Source organism: Oryza brachyantha, chromosome 3 (assembly GCF_000231095.2).
Source record: "Oryza brachyantha chromosome 3, ObraRS2, whole genome shotgun sequence".
Classification (NCBI taxonomy): Eukaryota; Viridiplantae; Streptophyta; class Magnoliopsida; order Poales; family Poaceae; genus Oryza; species Oryza brachyantha.
In genome coordinates, this window is record NC_023165.2 from 11,661,121 (window position 1) to 11,678,817 (window position 17,697).

General features: G+C 39.2%; 3 protein-coding genes across 4 annotated transcripts; 1 reads left to right on the top strand and 2 right to left on the bottom strand.

The window, feature by feature from the left end:
* Positions 1-6,479: 6,479 nt before the first annotated feature.
* LOC102714629 (50S ribosomal protein L6, chloroplastic) lies at positions 6,480-8,986 on the bottom strand. The gene is made up of 3 exons (XM_006650029.2): positions 8,865-8,986; positions 7,469-7,777; positions 6,480-6,987 (listed from the first exon to the last, which is right to left on the bottom strand). The coding sequence occupies exons 1-3, from the start codon at positions 8,897-8,899 to the stop codon at positions 6,651-6,653; spliced, it is 681 nt and encodes a 226-aa protein (XP_006650092.1). The 5' UTR covers positions 8,900-8,986; the 3' UTR covers positions 6,480-6,650.
* Positions 8,987-10,552: 1,566 nt separating this feature from the next.
* On the top strand, positions 10,553-11,584 carry LOC102703024 (uncharacterized protein At3g28850-like). The gene has a single exon (XM_040522363.1). The coding sequence runs from the start codon at positions 10,651-10,653 to the stop codon at positions 11,257-11,259; it is 609 nt and encodes a 202-aa protein (XP_040378297.1). The 5' UTR covers positions 10,553-10,650; the 3' UTR covers positions 11,260-11,584.
* Positions 11,585-13,081: 1,497 nt separating this feature from the next.
* Positions 13,082-16,689, bottom strand: LOC102714901 (E3 ubiquitin-protein ligase DIS1). Of its 2 annotated transcripts, none has more exons than XM_006650030.3 (4): positions 16,552-16,689; positions 14,905-15,136; positions 14,140-14,526; positions 13,082-13,700 (listed from the first exon to the last, which is right to left on the bottom strand). In XM_006650030.3, the coding sequence occupies exons 2-4, from the start codon at positions 15,100-15,102 to the stop codon at positions 13,380-13,382; spliced, it is 906 nt and encodes a 301-aa protein (XP_006650093.1). In that variant the 5' UTR covers positions 15,103-15,136; positions 16,552-16,689; the 3' UTR covers positions 13,082-13,379. The 2 variants fall into 2 exon arrangements, with proteins under 2 accessions (XP_006650093.1, XP_040378571.1); XM_040522637.1 differs by having other exon boundaries at positions 14,905-15,139.
* Positions 16,690-17,697: the final 1,008 nt, after the last annotated feature.

Consider the following 17,697-nt stretch of genomic DNA (forward strand, 5'->3'; position numbering starts at 1 on the left):
CTGTTCTACCGTACGTTAGTTGCATGTATCATTACATGGTTGCATGCATGTTCAGTACGGGGCTCTGCCCTCGATGTTGCCCGGCGGGGTCGTAGTCGCAGGTGATGAAGACGTCGGTGTCCCTGTCGCGGACGACGCCTGGATCAGCAGCCGATCGATAGCCGTTGTGGCGTGCCACACCAGGTAGGTGTAGTGGCCGCACGAGCTCCCACTCGCGCCACTGCTGCTGTTGTGGTCGTAAAACCACCTCTCCGCCGCCCAATTAAGCGCCCACCGCCGCGGCCGCCTACGTGTCTCTCCCGGCGGAGGCCTCCGTTCGGTAGAGGGTGGGTTAGTTATCCGGTGCGAAAAAAATAGTAATAGATTAATACACAATTAATTAATTATTAAAAAATATAAAATATATTAATATGATTTTTTAAAATAACTTTTCTATAGAAAATTTTCATAAAAAATACATCGTTTAGCAGTTTGGAAAACGTGTACACGGAAAACGAGGAAAATGATAACTTATGGGTGCTTGCCGAACATGGCGCGTAGGCCTAGTCGGATATGTACAGGTGACGACATGTATGAGAAGAAAAATGATGTGCGTGGGCCCGGGGATGGATGAAGTTAATCGACAAAATCATTATTCATTTTTATTATAAGTAGGTATGGAATCCATAACATTAAAATTAGACCCTGAGACCGCACTATACTTTTAGTAAACTTTTTAGAGTTGATCTAATCTCCAACTTTTTACTTTATTCTTTTGGATCTTGATCGTGGCACATGGACGTGTGAAATTATCTAATATGACTGTATCATTATTGAGTTCTAGATAAATATTTTTCATGAGTCACGCGTGCCTATTTCAATAAAATATAGAGTAAGTTGGCTGGTTATTATGGGTAAAATGTGCATTTACTGTAACAGATTTTGTAAAAAGTGTGATTTTGGGAAAATGAATTTAATGGGATGTGTGCATATGTATTTATTGTTGCATCCACTATTTAATGATATAAATAGCATTGAAAATATTCTCATACAATAAGAATTTGGAGTTAAATGATTTTGAAACAACTAGATTAAAATGTTTTATGTATATATTTATCAACATGTCATGGTTATGAATAGGTGTAAAACATAAACATTTGATAACTATCATTAGCCTGATTTAACGTTTCTATCTTTGAGCAGTAGTGATATGACTTAGTCTCATTGTGTTGCATGTGATAGGAAATGCTTGCTTAGTGGTAGCTTGTATACAAATAGAGCTCTCTTAGAGTACTTCATCTTACTTCCCTAGAGCTAAGAATTAACAATTAATCTTGACCATTAATTTATTTTAGAGTAAAGTGCATCCACAGTACACGAAGTTGTATGGTGGGTGCAAATAGGTACATCAACATGTAAAACGTTTGTTTCGATACAACAACTTGCGTAGTCCGTGTAAACAAGAATAAAATTAGCCACATAATCAAAATAAATTACATGGCGCAGACGTGGATGCCAGCTCCAAATATTTATCTTTTTTGCAAAAAGAAGTCCAAGACGTATATTTTTCATGAGTGCAGTTAAAACGCCACAGCACTATGCCGAGAATCCAACTCACCATAAACCAGAGGATCTGCTCCTAGAGGTCTTAGGGATGGTGCCATGACGGTCGGCCGGACAGAGCACCACCAAACAACGCCGTAATGCAGCCTGGCGCCGATCCCTAATCCCCAATTGTAGATCTGTCCCCGTCAGTCTGTTGGTGATAATAACGTGCTTCTTGCCAGAAATTTAGGTGGGGTGGTTAATAGGAAAATCAAGATTAGGTTGTTTTGTGCAAAACAATATCTCCATGCATTCTCGTCACGTCGAAGCTGATGCAATTGATGCATAAGCGCCATGACAATCATTTTGATTGCATGGTCAATTTTTGTCTTGGTTTACATAGACCCCACAGGTTGTTGTTGTTCCGAAACAAACGTTTTTCATGTTGATGTAACTATTTGCACCCACCATACAAGTTTGTGTACCATGGGTGTAATTTACTCTTTATTTTATTTATTTTCACATCCTAATTAATAAAACACATCGAAAGTATTAATATGCATAACCATGATTTCCAAATTTAAACCATGCAAACAAGTAATGTGCAACAATTATTGAACTTTATAAAAAAAATAAATGATGGTTTTAAATCCAAAAAATTATACACGAGATAAAAAATAAAATTTGTTTGAATTTTGAAATATTTGGATCTTTTTGTCAAAACATGATATTTTAAATAATTTCCACTTAAGATTTACATGCATATAACTCCGAGGATTTTAAATTACCTTTTACACATACTAATACTAATTTAAAAAAGAAGACAATCATCTTTAAATTTAAATATAATTCAAGTTTGTAGTATTTAAATATATTGGCAGTTTAATTCAAAATTGGTACATTTATTTTTATTTAACAGAATTACAAATTTTAATTTCCAATTAAATAAATATTCATGCATTCCTTATGAGTCCACAACAATTAACTTCAATAGCATTTAAATTATAATAAATGATGTTTTAATACCTATGGGGTAAGAGTAACACTAGCACTTGGACTTGGATCAATGGGCAATGGATGGTGTAAAATACTTTTGGTGTACCTTAAAATAATCCATATAAATATAATTAAGTCTAGCGTCATATGTATAAATAAATAATTTATTTTAAATGATCGAGTGTACTAACATGGTACAAATCTATTAATGTTTGAATTGATAGTTAACCTCTGAATTGATAATTCTTCACTCTTAACTTAACATAATTTTTAACAATCTTTATGTCAAATAAATAGAACTACTAACTTTTTCTTCTTTTGTTGTTTTGAAAGAAAGTTTATGTAGTGTGAATCGAAATATGAGATATGACTATTTTATTTAATAGGTTCACATCGTACTCCTCTTTAAACCTAGTACATGTTTTGCACACAACATCCTGACATACATCAAAGTTTTTTGTGTCATTAATTCATTATCTAAAAAAGTCTTTCTTGTAAATTGTGTTTGGTAGATTGTACTATGACATAATCAACAGGGTTCAGTTGGCCTCTAATATCTTATTATGCTACTAGTTTACTAAACAATCTTCTATATTCCCATGATCATAACACTCTTTGTTCTATTAGAGAAGAACATCTCTCAAACCTCGAAATTCCAACTAAGTTCTGATCAAAATCGAGGGAGTGCCATTCTATTTAACATATCAGATCCTCGCATACACAAACCAAAACCAAACCATTCACGCTGACTCCATGATCAACCTGTATGAAGCTGCCTTGATTTAGATGAGCTAATTAACGTGATTCACACTTTCCAGCTTGATCTGCAACCAACAAGTTCATGCATTACCAGATGAGAGAGAGAACTAAATAAACAGCCGGCTGCAGTCCTTACATTACAACAATAATGTCGATGTGCTAGGCACCAGCATGAACCGTAAATTAAGCTAGAAAGTGTCGACCAATTCTCAGCAACCAATTAGGATTCAGCAAAAATATGTACAAAATATTAAACGCCTATCGATCAGTATCAAGAACGAGCCAATAACCGAAGTTTAGTTTTTTTTGGTAGCTTTTCAATACCATGTGCAGATGAAAACAATTTTCTTCTGCACAACCACTCAAAGTAATCCTGGTGTTCACCATGTTAATTCAATCATCGTTAGAGCAAGTTTAATAGTATAGCCAACTACTAGCTCCAATTCATCTATAGACAATCTAATAGCCAATTCATATAATAGTTACATACAAAACATCAATACATAGTCTCACATGTCATACACATATCTCTTTCTCTCTCTCCTCTCGTCTATTTAAAATATGTTTATAGTTGGCTTATAGCCTGCTATTGTACCTACTCTTATAGGTGTGTTGCTTAGCACCCGATCGAGCATCTAAATTCAACCATGGCAGGTGGACCAATGGAACTCATAGTACACTATGTTAGTTCCAAATAATCCTTTTTATGGGTTATAAGTGTTTATTTCAATAAAGTCAAGATATAATGTAATTTAGTGTATTAGTATTATTCACATTTAATCCCGACATGGATTATCTACATAACTCATATATAGGGATTTATGTGGTGAAAGTACACATTCAGATATTCAATCCTTGACAGTATGTTGGATGAATAAAAGAAACATATTTAGAAGGTAATATATACTCACTTAGTAAGATTCTAACTAACTAAAACATAATATGCAGGAAGGATAAAACTACCGCATGTTGAACTTTGGAGGTCAATATTTGGCCAGGTTAGGTTCGAAAGTCAATTTGGGATATTTATGACTCATCAGCTAAATGCTCATGCTTTAAATGTGTCAACCATCTTTTCTACAGGAAATATTCATTTTAATTTGATTTTATGTGTGGTTATCTATTTATATTTAATTGTTTCTTGACATCGAGAAGTTTAAAGGGAATAATTTACAAAATTTATAATTTGAGTACATACAATGACAGATTTACTACCAACACTTATAAATAATCCTTCATCTCTCTCTCTCTCTCTCTCTCTCTCTCTCTCTCTCTCTATATATATATATATATATATATATATATATATATATATTTGAAACCTTTTATCACATATGAGCATAATTCATATCTGAAAATAATAGTATCCAGTCATAAAACACGAAACAAAAAATTTCTACACAACACGGGATCAATCTATTTAACACCTATTATCTATTAGCATACTTATTTATCATCTATTAGCATATCAATCAACTATGTTGCAATTTGTTTTCTCTTAATAATAACTTGTTGCTTTTGATTATTTTTCCATTGTATCTAACCGGTTAGTAACAAGTTCCTAATAGGAAGATACAATGAATAAAAAAAATACACCGTTATCACAGTTAGCTTGCATGTTAGGAAATAATTTAGCCCAGATTTAAATTTCGATTTAATCAAATCAAATCTTCCACCAACTTATTCAATTGTATCCAAAAGTTTTGGGTATCTTTAATGTATTGTACTATAACTGAAAGTGTATCTAGGTCCCTAATCGATTTTGATGATTAATGACAATTCACTAGGAAAGACTAATCGTTTATTTATTTAGAACCTATAAAAAACTTAGTCCTTCAGATGTTGGAAATCAAGCAATACCGTGAAGAATCGACACAATATTCGGTATAAAATAAGTTGTGCTTTAAGTTGTGGTTGTGTTGAGTGCTACGAAAGTTGTGCTATTAAGATGGATGTTGCTTGAAACTCAGGTTTGAAAATAAAGTGCTCAAAAGTCTTTTGAAAAGAGTGGTTCTTTAGAAAATTCTCTTTTACAAAATTCTGGAATTTTCAACCGGCCGGAGTATCTGACAGTGGTTGGAATGTCCGAAAGGGCTAAACTCGGTTATGTTTGAGAAACTTTCAGAACATTTGACAACCATTAGAATTTCCAATGGACCAACTCGGTTCTGTTGGAGAAACCTTTGGAACGTCCAACAGCTACTAGAATGTCCAATATGCTAGTCATGGTTCTCGTCGAAGAAATCATCAAAATGTCCAATATTATCAGCTAACATAACCTGAACCATGCCTGATCGGAAGTACATAAGACGATCGAAATATCCGATCTGAGGAATCTTGAGTGCCCCAATGGACATATTAGAGGTGGAGGTATAAATAACTCCACCCATCCCTCAAGTGAGCTTGCATGTCTCATTGCACATTCAATGCCATTGGCTTGAGCTTCTTGATTTCACTCCTTGAGCCTTCATTTCAAAACTCCTCCTGCGGTTGTTGCATTGATTATTCTTGAGTGAGTGAGTGGGTTTGTGGTGGATTTGGTGTTTGTTTTTCATTGCGTACTTTTGAGCACTAGTTTTTTCAATCCTAAGGAGTTCATGTTGCATTTATTGCTTTTGAGGTTGAGGACCACTAGACAGCTAGGCTTTGTTCTTGAGCCACTAAATCTTCTTGTGGTTGACCAAAGAAAGTTTGTGAAGGTCATATCTCACCTCTACAAGAGAAAAGATAACACTAGTGAAGGAGTCGTACATGTGTATGACCTCTAGAGAAAAGGGTTAGTGAAAACCTAACCCTTTGTGAGCTCTTTAATGGAGAGTAGGATCCTTAAGGTAACTTCTTCTCTAACTCCCGATTTACTTGTGACTTCACTTGTTTAGTTTGTATCCTTGGAATATTGCTAGAAGTAGTTTTCCTTTCACTAGATCTAGTCTTTTGTTTATCTTAAGTGCTAGCTAACTGTGTGCATCGGATAATCAGATTAACATTAGAAGCGCCGCAGGCATACATGCAATCCATGCCGATGTGGTGGCGCCTCGGTCAGGCTGGAGTTACATGAGGCAATAGGCAGTTAGGCTGAAGATATACAAAAATGTAAAGGCACATCAACTGCATCATCATGTCTGTGCAAGTGTTGCTGGGTGTTCTAAACAGCATTGCAATCACACTATGGATGCTCGTAAGTTGTAACCAAGACATGGGTTGATGAAAACAGGTATCATCTCTACAAGTCGTGAAAGAGTGAAACAACATGTTTTTGCCCCCACTAGTCTGGTTTCTTCTTCACAAAATATGTGAGGGGTTACATAGGAAAAAGGTGAAATGAAGTATGAAACAAAGTACATGTAACAAAGACTCAGGCACTCAGGTTTCTACTTCTTCTTCCCAGCCTTGCCTTCCTTTCTTCTGACGAACTCATCAGCGTACCGGATACCCTTCCCCTTGTATGGCTCAGGTGGCCTCCACTTCTTTATGGAAGCAGCGAATTGTCCGATCTCACTCTTGTCATAGCCACTCACAATGATCCTGGTGTTCTCCTCCACCTTAACTTTCAGGCCTTCAGGAACAGCCATCCGAACAGGGTGCGAAAACCCCAGGTTCATTACAAGATCTTTACCCTCCACCGCTGCACGATACCCGACCCCGACTAGTTGAAGCTTCTTATCAAACCCCTTTGACACCCCTACGATGATGTTGTCCGTCAGGGTTCTGCATTGAATATTTGCACCGGCATTTTTAGAGGAACAAGTATAGAGAGAAGCAAGCAAGATCATAAATTCATAGCTTCTTATTGGCATATCACACCTTTCATCACTTGACCCCCCTAAACACCTGTACTGATTATAGTTACCCCTTAACAAAGCTGGGTATTCTCCCAATTCAGGTAATATGTTGGTACTCTTATATTCAGATAAAGAAACTAAAGGAGAAACATGTTGTGATGCAACTTATTTTTAAGGCACTGGTGGCATCACAATTAAAATACCCATGAGCCATGTGAATCCTATGCTCATGGTGCTCTTGACTGCAAGAAGCAATGGCTCCAATATGATGAGTTGTGACCAGAACTGACTGATCCTAAGATACTGACTTTTGGAATACTAGGAAAATATGTGGAACACAAACAATAAGACAACGCAGCATATTACGACCTGTGAACCAGAGAAAAACGTAAGCAAAATCGTCTAACCTGAAAAGGCCATGCATCTGGTTTGCCCTTTTGGTCTCCACAGTCTTGGAAACTCTCAGCTTACCAGATTCTTCTTTCACCACTTTTACTTCAGCTGGGTAGTTTAGTGATAACTCCCCTAATGGACCCTTTGCTTTAACAAACTGCTCCTCCAATGTAAGGGTCACATTTGATGGCACTTCAATCGGTTTCTTTCCTATTCTAGATTCCTTGCACTCCACTGTTTTTCTGACAAAACCAACTCTGCCAGCAGGGATAACACGAAGACGAATCCCTTGTGTCTTTGCAACAAAGCCAGTCCTTGAATTGCTGATTTATTAAATTGCCATATTAGTTTGACAACTTAACCAAAATTGTCATATTAAATTGCAAATAAATAAATGCCCTTTACAACAAAAAATTGCATCAATTTAGTTTGGTAAAACAGTGAACCATTATGGCTTAAATTCATAAAATAGTTACTATCGAGAAAGATAGGATCCAAAGACCAAATGAGAAATCTACAATTTCAGCTCCTGCCTGAACTTGTACCAACATGGCTATTTGTTCAGTGTTCAGTTTATGAGTGGTGGCATAATGCCATAATGCACTGATCCATTCAAAAACTTTTTGACAAGTTATATCTTTCAATCAATATCACTCTGGAGCTAAATTTTCAAAAGAAATATAGAGCCTAGGTATTCATTTGTAAACATGGCCAGATGTTTCTAAAGAATGATGCTAGAAAGTAAAATTTCACGATGAATCATTTACTGTAACTAGGGGTGGTAATGGACTCAACTTTTTTTGCCTATAAAAAAATAAAGGGTTGAGTCCAAAACAGAGTGAGCTAAGATTTATAGAATTTTGAGCTAAAATTTTTTAAGGGTTAAATAGGGTTGTTTACCATCCCTAACCGCACCACACCACACCACTGATGTGAAGTTTTAAGGTTTCAGATATCGAAATGGTATACGCATACTTTGCCAGGTTACCAACCAGTGATTCATGAAAGCAAAACACAAGGTGCTGCCCTCATTGAACTAACGGACTGGAAAATTATCCAAACCCTTCATGCAACTCTTTTAACATTTCTCTAAGATAGTTCGTCAAACTCAATCCACAAATGCCGGTGCCATTTCAGATGGCTCCATCGACAGCTACAAATAACCCTCCTTCAGGACACAGCTTACTACTAATTGCAATTCTCCTGCGAATTTAATACGGCCTATTGGCACACTACCAAGAACGCTGGGTTACCCAGTCCCGTCCGTCCAAATTCCCCCATTTCTTGGCGGAGGAACAAGAAACCAAATGCTGGTTCGTTCTCGGCAGCGCTAGTCTCCGAGGCAGCGCTCAGCAAGCGAAGCAAGCAAGCAGGTGTTGTGTATCGACAGGGAGGAGGAGGGGGCGTTACCAAGGGAGGTGGAGGGAAGGGGAGAGGGACGCCATGGACGCGCTCGTAGCCGCAGCCGCAGCCGGAGGCTCAGGAGAGGAGAGGAGAGCAGATGCTGCCTCCGGTCTCACCCGCAGTGCAACCTGCCCTCGCGCGGCGCGACCTCGCGTTATCCACAACGGAAAGGAAGGATCGACGGGGCGATGGGCTTCAGGCCCGATACCTCTCACACGGGTTTCGGCCCATGGGCCATGGACGATCTATATATGAGGAAAAAAAAGTAATTATTTCCTCTAAAGAAATATAGTTTGTAATAATTCTAGAACTGCAACGACAATTCGCATTTTTATGTAGGTGCTGCTACTCGAATCTTCCGGAGGTAGACCCGAGCCAAACGGTTTTAGCTCTAAGAAAAACATGAGAGAAAGGTTCGAGCAATTCTGCTCAGACAAACTCTAAAGTTAGTTAGGAGCTAGAGCAGGTACAATAATAGCAGCAGGTTATAAGCTAGATATAAATATATTTTAAAAAGATAAAAGAGAAAAGAGAATAGCAGCGAGCTATTAATTGATTTATAGCCAGCTGCAGCATGGACTCCAAGACATATTGTATGACAGGTAGGATTGTATGACACGTAGAATATGTTTTATAGGTAGATATCGTATGAATTAGCTATTGGTTGGCTCCTCTGAGCTAGTGGTTGGCTATACCTTAGAGGAGTACCAAACTGGTCCACCAAAAACATATATATATATATAGGGATACAGTATAAGTTCATCTCTACAAAGATCAATGAGGCTTCTGGTACATGTTTGTTTGGTCTTTTGGATCAAAGAAAAATAAAACTCAAGAAAAAACAGGAAAAATGCAGGAACGTATGTGTCAAATAAAGAATTGAAAACACATAAATTTACATGGACGATCGTTTAAAACACATGAATTTTCCAACACAATAATCTTCGTGACACCTTCCCATCATCTCGTTTCGTTGTGTCCGACCAAACGTAGGAAGAGCAAAATGAGGTTTAGGTAGATACTATTTTCTTTTCTGATTGCCTCAATTCGTACGGAGCAAACCTTATTACAGTAACTTTTCTTTCAAGAATTTACCCCCCCCCCCCCCCGTTTTCTTTGGAAATTCCATCAATCATAACATACCCTAATATTACTATTTTGTTTATATAATAACTAAACATTAACTATTATAAGCATTAAAATAAAATTATTTAATTTTATAGAAAACTTATATAGATAACTTTTGAAAATAAACGCACCACTTAACCATTCAGTGCAAAACAGCAAAAGGTTGGGTAATAAGGATAGTGCCAAAGAGTATTACAGTATCTCACGCTTGCATTAACATCATCTTTTTAGTAGATAAAATTTAAAATTTTAACCTTAAATTTAGAGTTGATATATGAATTTATCGTCATAATTTATTTTTTTAGCATTTGTTTTTAGACCAGTAATAACGTGTATATAAAAGTTTTATTTATAATTTGTCGTTGAATTCTCATCTACGATATTATTATTGCACTTAATAATGTTTCTACTAATGGAGCCACACACTCATCACATGCAAGTTTGCAACAGCTGTGTGTAATCGGGTCCCAAATAGCGATTAATATCGCTGTCGAAGTGTCAATGGTAGCCTCGTCGTCATCGTTAACTCCGATTCACAAAAATACAGCGCCGCGGTGCGCCACCAAACTCACCTTCCTTCCCCTCTCGCCTCTCGCCGGAGTCGTCGCAGCCTCGCCGTCGACTTATCCCCACCTCCCCGGCGGAGGAGGCAGCCGGGGAGGGGATGGACGAGCTCGGCGGCGGATCGGTCGGGCCGTTCTCCAAGAAGCCGACGCATCTGGCGCGGTCGCTGACGTACCACCACCACCCCTACCAGGGCCAGGGGCGATCGCCGTCGTTCAGGGCGCGGCGCCAGCAGCAGCAGCAGCAGCAGCAAACGAACGCGGTGGTGCTGTACACGACGTCGCTCCGCGGCGTGCGCCGCACGTTCGCGGACTGCTCCGCGGTGCGCGCCGTGCTGCGGGGGCTCCGGGTGGCCGTGGACGAGCGGGACGTGTCCATGGACGCCTCGCTCCGGCGGGAGCTCCAGTCGCTGCTCGCGGCGCGGGGGCGGGCCTTCTCCCTCCCGCAGCTCCTCGTGGGGGCCCGCCTCGTGGGGGGCGCCGAGGAGGTGCGGCAGCTGCACGAGGTCGGCGAGCTGCGGCGGCTCCTCGAGGGCGCCGCCGGGCAGGACCCGGCCTTCGTCTGCGGCGCCTGCGGGGGCGTCCGCTTCGTCCCCTGCCCCGCCTGCGACGGCTCCCGCAAGGTGTTCGTCCACGAGGAAGGATGCGCCCGCCGCTGCGGCGACTGCAATGAGAACGGCCTGGTACGCTGCCCCCATTGCTGCTCTTGATCGCTTACGCTTATCTGTGTACAATAAATCTTTCATGTTAATACTAGTATACAAGAAATTATAGGTAGCAGTAGAGGGAAGCAAGAAAGGATGAACAATATCTAGATTTTTCTTGCCCTATGAAATGTATGTGATTGCGTACCAATCTGTGGGTGCTGGGATGTTCAGTGTTTGGGGGATTAGAGTTTATGGATTCTTGGTCCTGTATTCGCAAAACCGGAAGAACGACAAGCGAATGTGTCTTTTGATGAAGGATTTGTCATTTGAGCATGTATTGGTTTGTAATTTGTATGCATTAAAAATGTATAAAATATTCTGCAGTACAGAGTGCAGTTAGTTTCATCAATGTAAATATATGGGTTTGGTATATTCAGAATCCCCTAGTTTGTTCCCTTACTTTTTGTGTTTTCTTTTACCTCCAAGGATAATAATACATGGCTAGCTGCTTTGAACCATACAATTGCGAGGTGATCTAACACTTTTCTTTTCCCTCCTATATATATCTTGGTAGCTATTAATAATAAGACAATTTTTTTGGGCAAGAAGTGATGTGTAGTTCAATAGCTCAATAATTATTACATAGTGGCTGTGTTCGTTTCGCCCCGTTGAGATGAAATGCTTCTTGTTTTCGTTCGCATGTTTTTCAAACTATCAAATGATATATTTTGTGTGAATTTTTTTATATAAAAATTATTTTAGAAAATCAAATAAATCTATTTTTCAAATTTTTAATAAGTAATACTTAATTAATCATATACTAATTATGTTTATCGTTTTCCGTGTTGCTAATTAGCTTTTGCAACAGCCTGTTTCGAACGCAGCCACCGTATAATAATGGATTCGTGGTGCTTAGTGGTGTTATCCTTTTTTCCTTAGCCACTGCATAATCATTGTGCTGTTATCCCCTCATCAATATCAGTTCAGTTTCGTCCAACTATTTGCTAATTACTTTCTTCATATAATAGCACTCAACCAGTTTTGACAATGCTAGCCCTTTGAGCATGCAACATGATTCTCCACTTGAAAGGCTTTGGGTAAAAACATAGATGAGTCAGCGTTCAGGATAACTAGGAGTAGAACAGTAGAGATTGTACATGTGTCCTTTGTACCTAGAGACTCGAACCCAAGTGAGCATCAATTCACAAGGGAACAATCCAGACATTTTTCTAGAAACTTTCCAAGGTAATTCAAACTAGCCTCTCCAAGGTAAAATTCTAGAAACGTTCTCAAAAGAAAACGTGAAAGCCATCAAACCAAACACATCTTACGCTCATCTCTACTTTACTGAAGACTTAATTAACATACCAAAATTTGGTAGAGTTGATTTGGGCATCCAACAAAACAATTCCTTAACCCTTGTGAGCAAAGCTATAGTGAAATCCTTCAGACAAGGTGCTACGGCATGGTAGTACGGCGGGTGCAGACAATTGAAGGGGAGGCAGTAATGTACGGGCACAGCATTATTGCTCCTGTACCGTACAAACAGTGCTACTCCAGACATGATGCAGATCACAAATTATTGATACTCCCTTTTTTTACTCAGCACTTCATTTTATCTTTTATTAATCTGTCAGTTTTCCTTTTGAGTGTTCAAGGTTTTTAACTCCAATTTAATATTGCACACCAAATTGAAACTTTATTTGGAGAAAGCCTACAATCATTCTGATATTCACCCTCCACTTCAAGCATTTCACATGAAAAGCAGTGGCACATTCTTCATGACATTTCATCATGATTTGATTTGTTGTAAAGATAGCTAGAAAAATGCTGAACGAATGAGATAAAGAGTCCAATACAGTCGGAAGCTACAATCCTTTACATCTCATAAGTTGCCATTAAATTTCCCTATACGACAGAATGGCAACTCTTAAGCAGTTCAAGGCAAAGAGAAGATTGCCATGAAATCTACAACACTACCACCCTGCTTTGCATGACACTCATCAAGCCATCCACAGGCACCAATCTAACTGGAGATGATAGCTAAAACAAAGCTAATAATATAGTACAAGTCCTTGGCTTTCGAGTCACGTCACAGCCTATGAATGGATATGGTTCTTGCAATGTAATACATAGGTTCATGCTAGGGTAAAAAAACGATGAAACAGATCATTTCGCAATTTTCACTGTTCCTTCCAAATTCTCCCTGTGACCCGCAATTTGAGTTCCTTCCTTTCTCCACCAGAGAAGAACAAGGCCATGTTCCGCTGGATGATAAGCCCATCATAGCTATCCCGGACCTTCCGGTGGCTGTCTCTGATGCTCCGGGGCACCCCTTGCCAGATCATTTTGCGGCCAGTACCTCCTACCTCCAGGCTGTAGCTGTAGTTCTTTGCTTCCAAATCATCACCCATGAACCTCAGGAAGGCGATGTACACAGGTGCCATTCCAAGCTGAAATGCTTCAAAATGTAGGCAGAAGTATTGGCCAAAGCAGCTGAAAACCTAGATGAAAGCATTAAAAAGTATTTAGTCCATGTTGTTCAATGGAAAGAACAAATAAGGAAACATCACAATTTCCTATTGCGTCGAGAAAAGGTTTGCAGAATCATGAGGCTGTCGAAATGTTATTATCATGCTGCAGAGCCTCTTGGAAATGGATGAAGATGGATCTTCACATGGAGTGTCTTTATAGGTGAGGATTATTTTAGACCAACAACTATGCGACACAATCAGCGTCCTTAGTTGACATGAAAAGTATAGACTGCAATCATATTTGACAAGTGAATCAATGTTTATTTTTACAGAAACATCAATGAAACTCAGTGGTGAAATATGGACTATCTTTGCAGACAAGTGAACCAATCTTTGCATAAGTAAACATAAAGTAATATATTTCATTATAGTAATTATTAATTTGCATGCTGAAGTTGGCGAGGGGTACCGTAAGCATCCAGGTGGCATTCTCAACTTCATGAGGATTCGACTTGACATAGCGATGGTTGAAGGTGCAGCCATTGTGCATGTCAACCTTGTGATCATCTTTCAAGTGATTAACTAAGTATGGAATGTCCCCAGCAACCGTGCATTCAGATCCCGCATATGGACAACTATAAGGCCTATATTGGCACTGCAACTCATGCTTCAGCTTGCAGTAGTAAGGATAAATGCCTGAACATCCAAAGTTCTGGTATTTGCATGGAAGTTCAAGAGACGCAGCAACCTTCTCAAGAGCAAGGCACCTAATATTACCCAGTTCATGCCTACAAGTTGGACAGCGATTGTGAACCCTTGGTTTGCATCCAGAGCACAACGTATGACCATTAGAGCACTGCATGAGCCGAAAAAAGAGTTGGTATTACAACATAGCAAAACGATGTGCATACTTTACATACTATTTAGCTAACTTAATTTTGGGCGCTAAGTATACAGGTAGCAATTGGGTAGTGCATCAGAATATATATGTGGAAAGAAACTGAGAATGACCCTTTTAAACCAAGAAAACAACAATAACAGCATACAAAACGTTGTTTCAAATCTTCTAGAGAATTTTGAAATAGACCAGACTAAAAATATGAAAACAGTTTTCAAGATAGTAAAGGCAATTTAATCAAATTCATGTTTTGTTACCCCGAGTGACTTTCATAGGAGAAAATATCATTCTTTTAAGTACAACAGTTTCAATTTTAATAGGTGGTATAGGGTGCACCTGATGAATGGGAGGATACATTGCACTCAGGCAGACGGGGCATTCCAGCAGTTCACGTACACTGCTAGAAACTACCACATTTGGTTTTGGTGAATGCGGAACGGGATCACCAGCAAGTTCAGTAACATCAAGCACCTCAGTCTTTGGAGGATCAATTACCTCAGAACTGGAATCATCAATATAAGTAACTGAGGCCATAAGTGCACTCTAGAGAAGTAGAGATTCTAGGAACCTGCTAGGAAAGAGAATTATTTGTGTTATTAGCGAGTTAAAAATAAACAATAAACCAAATGCTTCAATACTTCCTTTTTAAAACCAATTCAACACTTCCTATTAACAATATCATTAACAAAAGCCATTGCCTCCTCAAACCATGTTTCGAGTACAGCCATTCCCATACAGTCACATAGTATGATTGGGAACTGTTTAAAGGCTTTGAAGGAGATAGGACCATAAAGGAGCAGAAATCAAGAAGGCACATGGCTAGGGCCTCACATGTGCATCACAAATGTTGACCAGTCAGGTCTTCATACTGCATATCGCCCTATGCAACAGATATGTCATGAGTGTCTATAGTGCCCGTGATGTTGTGTATGCTTTGTATTAGGAAAGTTTAGCATACCTGCTATAAGAGAAGTGTAAATATTGAGAAAAAGGTTAGTGTGTGGACTGCATTGTTCTTTTATTCATGGATTTTTTTAGAGGTTTTATTTGTGTATTTGTAGTTCATGCAGTTACATCAATTAATATTTAATACTTTCCTTTTTCTTTACAACCATGGCTTCTTTTGAGGAAGAAAAGGGTAGCATTTATTAAAATGTAACATAGAAAACAGTACGGATAAACCCTAAAGGCTAAAGCCAGCAAGTACTGTTTACAGTACGTTACTGCGAATAAACAGAACTTCAATTTAGCTTCTCAAATCAGCACAGCTACTTTTACTAATAACAAATCCATCTACTGTCATGAAGGGAACAGCAAGAAAATGCGGGAGAAGCAGCACTCGCTAATGACTAACATAATACTATCCACAACCAACACTTTCATACTGAAATCTGAGCAACCAATTGTTCTCCTCGGATCAACACACCATTACCCGAGCCTGTAAGCGCACAAATTCGTGATACAAATCTGAGTAACACAATGACGGCAAATAGGTAGGTTACATTACATCCATCACCACCATTACGCACACCATCTCGAGGCCCCATCCATTAGTAGCCATTGTACAAAAGGATCGTCCATAGATTGGCCAACATAAGAAATGCCAAGAACCCACGCATAGCTCATCCAACCAAAAGCTCAAAACCTCCCTCGATCGAAGCACACGATTCACAGGAAGGATAAACCGGCTTTCTCAGGTACGCGTATCACCGTGGCACGAAGCCGCATCAGATCGACAGGCAAACCCTAACAAAGCCTCGGCGCAAACCAAGCAACCCCAACCAAAAACACCCCGGCCCCAACCCAGAACCCCTCCGCCTCCGCCGGCATTCGAACCAGCTCCGCCGGATTCAACCCATCAGCCGCCCTTGGACCCGAACGGGCAGCTCCGGAAGGAGCCCCAACAACCCAAACCATCCCGAAAAGAAAAAAGAAACATTCAGCGGGAGAGAGCACCGAGAGCTCGAGATCGGCAGCCCATACCTCGGGGCCGACGTGGCCGGGTAGTAGAAGGGGAGCGGAACGGAAAGGAGCCCGGGCGCCCCCGGCCTCGCACGCTCCCTCCCTCCCTCCCCGGCGGCGGCGAGCGGGATGGCGTGTCGCCGTGACGAGAGAGAGAGAGAATGAATTCGAATGGATGCCTCTCTCTTTTTCTTCCTCAGTTTTCTCTCTGGTCATTTTGTTTTGTTTCCTAGTGGTAGACTAGAGTAGTACCAGTAGTCTGCTCATTTTTGTCCCGTGAAAGTGGCCGAGCTTTTCTCCGCCTTCTTCCTCGTGGCGTTTGATTGGGCCCACTGCCCCCCTCCTCCTTCTAGGGATTCGGCCTTTCCTTGATTAATTTAATGGGGTTGACAGTTAGGAGTAATCACCTGATTAACACCGCTACCGAACTAGGCCGCGTTCGGCGGTGGTGGGCGTAAGTTAGTTTATGTCCTGACGTAGTACGTTAGTATATAATTAATTAATTATTAATTATTAAAAAATATAAAATAGATTAATATGATTTTTAAAATAATTCTTTCATTGAAAATTTTTATAAATAATATACTAACAAATTTTTATAAAAAATACACTAACAAGCTGCCGAACGTAGCCCTAGTTGTACTCGTAGTGTAATTAACTACAACTAGTGCTGATACCTGGGTCAGGCCGTAGTTGGGCTGGTCCAAATAGGCTGACTAAGCCGCGGAAGGAAGAAAAAATGCAATCGTTTAACGATATATATTCGTAAACGGAAAAATAATTTAGAAATAAAATTTTTATATACATGTTTTTAACTATCTGAAAGGCTGGAAAATAAATTATAATAGAAAAACCTCAAGATCGATTCTAAATTTTAGGTTAAAAATAAATTATAAATAGAACCAAAAAGATAGAGATAAAAAAGTCTATTGGTCTTTCTTCAACTATTGGCTGAGTCTGGTCCTCTGGTTTTACTAGCGACGGTAAAACCAAATACTACATCCATCCCTAAATATTTGATGCCGTTGACTTTTTTATAAACATTTGACTAATGTCTTATTCAAAACTTTTTGTCAAATATGTAAAGTTATATATATGCATAAAAGTATATTTAACAATAAATGAAATGATATGAAAATAATTAATAATTGTGTAAATTTTTTGAAT

Bases quoted from the DNA above. Each gene is read 5' to 3' on its own strand.
- LOC102714629 (XM_006650029.2), bottom strand. From the start codon at position 8,899: ATGGCGTCCCTCTCCCCTTCCCTCCACCTCCCTTG. The intron at 7,778-8,864 runs GTAACGCCCCCT...TTAATAAATCAG, and splicing joins CCTTCCCTCCACCTCCCTTG to CAATTCAAGGACTGGCTTTG. The intron at 6,988-7,468 runs GTTAGACGATTT...TATTCAATGCAG, and splicing joins CAGATGCATGGCCTTTTCAG to AACCCTGACGGACAACATCA.
- LOC102703024 (XM_040522363.1), top strand. From the start codon at position 10,651: ATGGACGAGCTCGGCGGCGGATCGGTCGGGCCGTTCTCCAAGAAGCCG.
- LOC102714901 (XM_006650030.3), bottom strand. From the start codon at position 15,102: ATGGCCTCAGTTACTTATATTGATGATTCCAGTTCTGAGGTAATTGAT. The intron at 14,527-14,904 runs GTGCACCCTATA...CGGCTCATGCAG, and splicing joins TGTATCCTCCCATTCATCAG to TGCTCTAATGGTCATACGTT. The intron at 13,701-14,139 runs GTACCCCTCGCC...GCTTTCATCTAG, and splicing joins ATGCCACCTGGATGCTTACG to GTTTTCAGCTGCTTTGGCCA.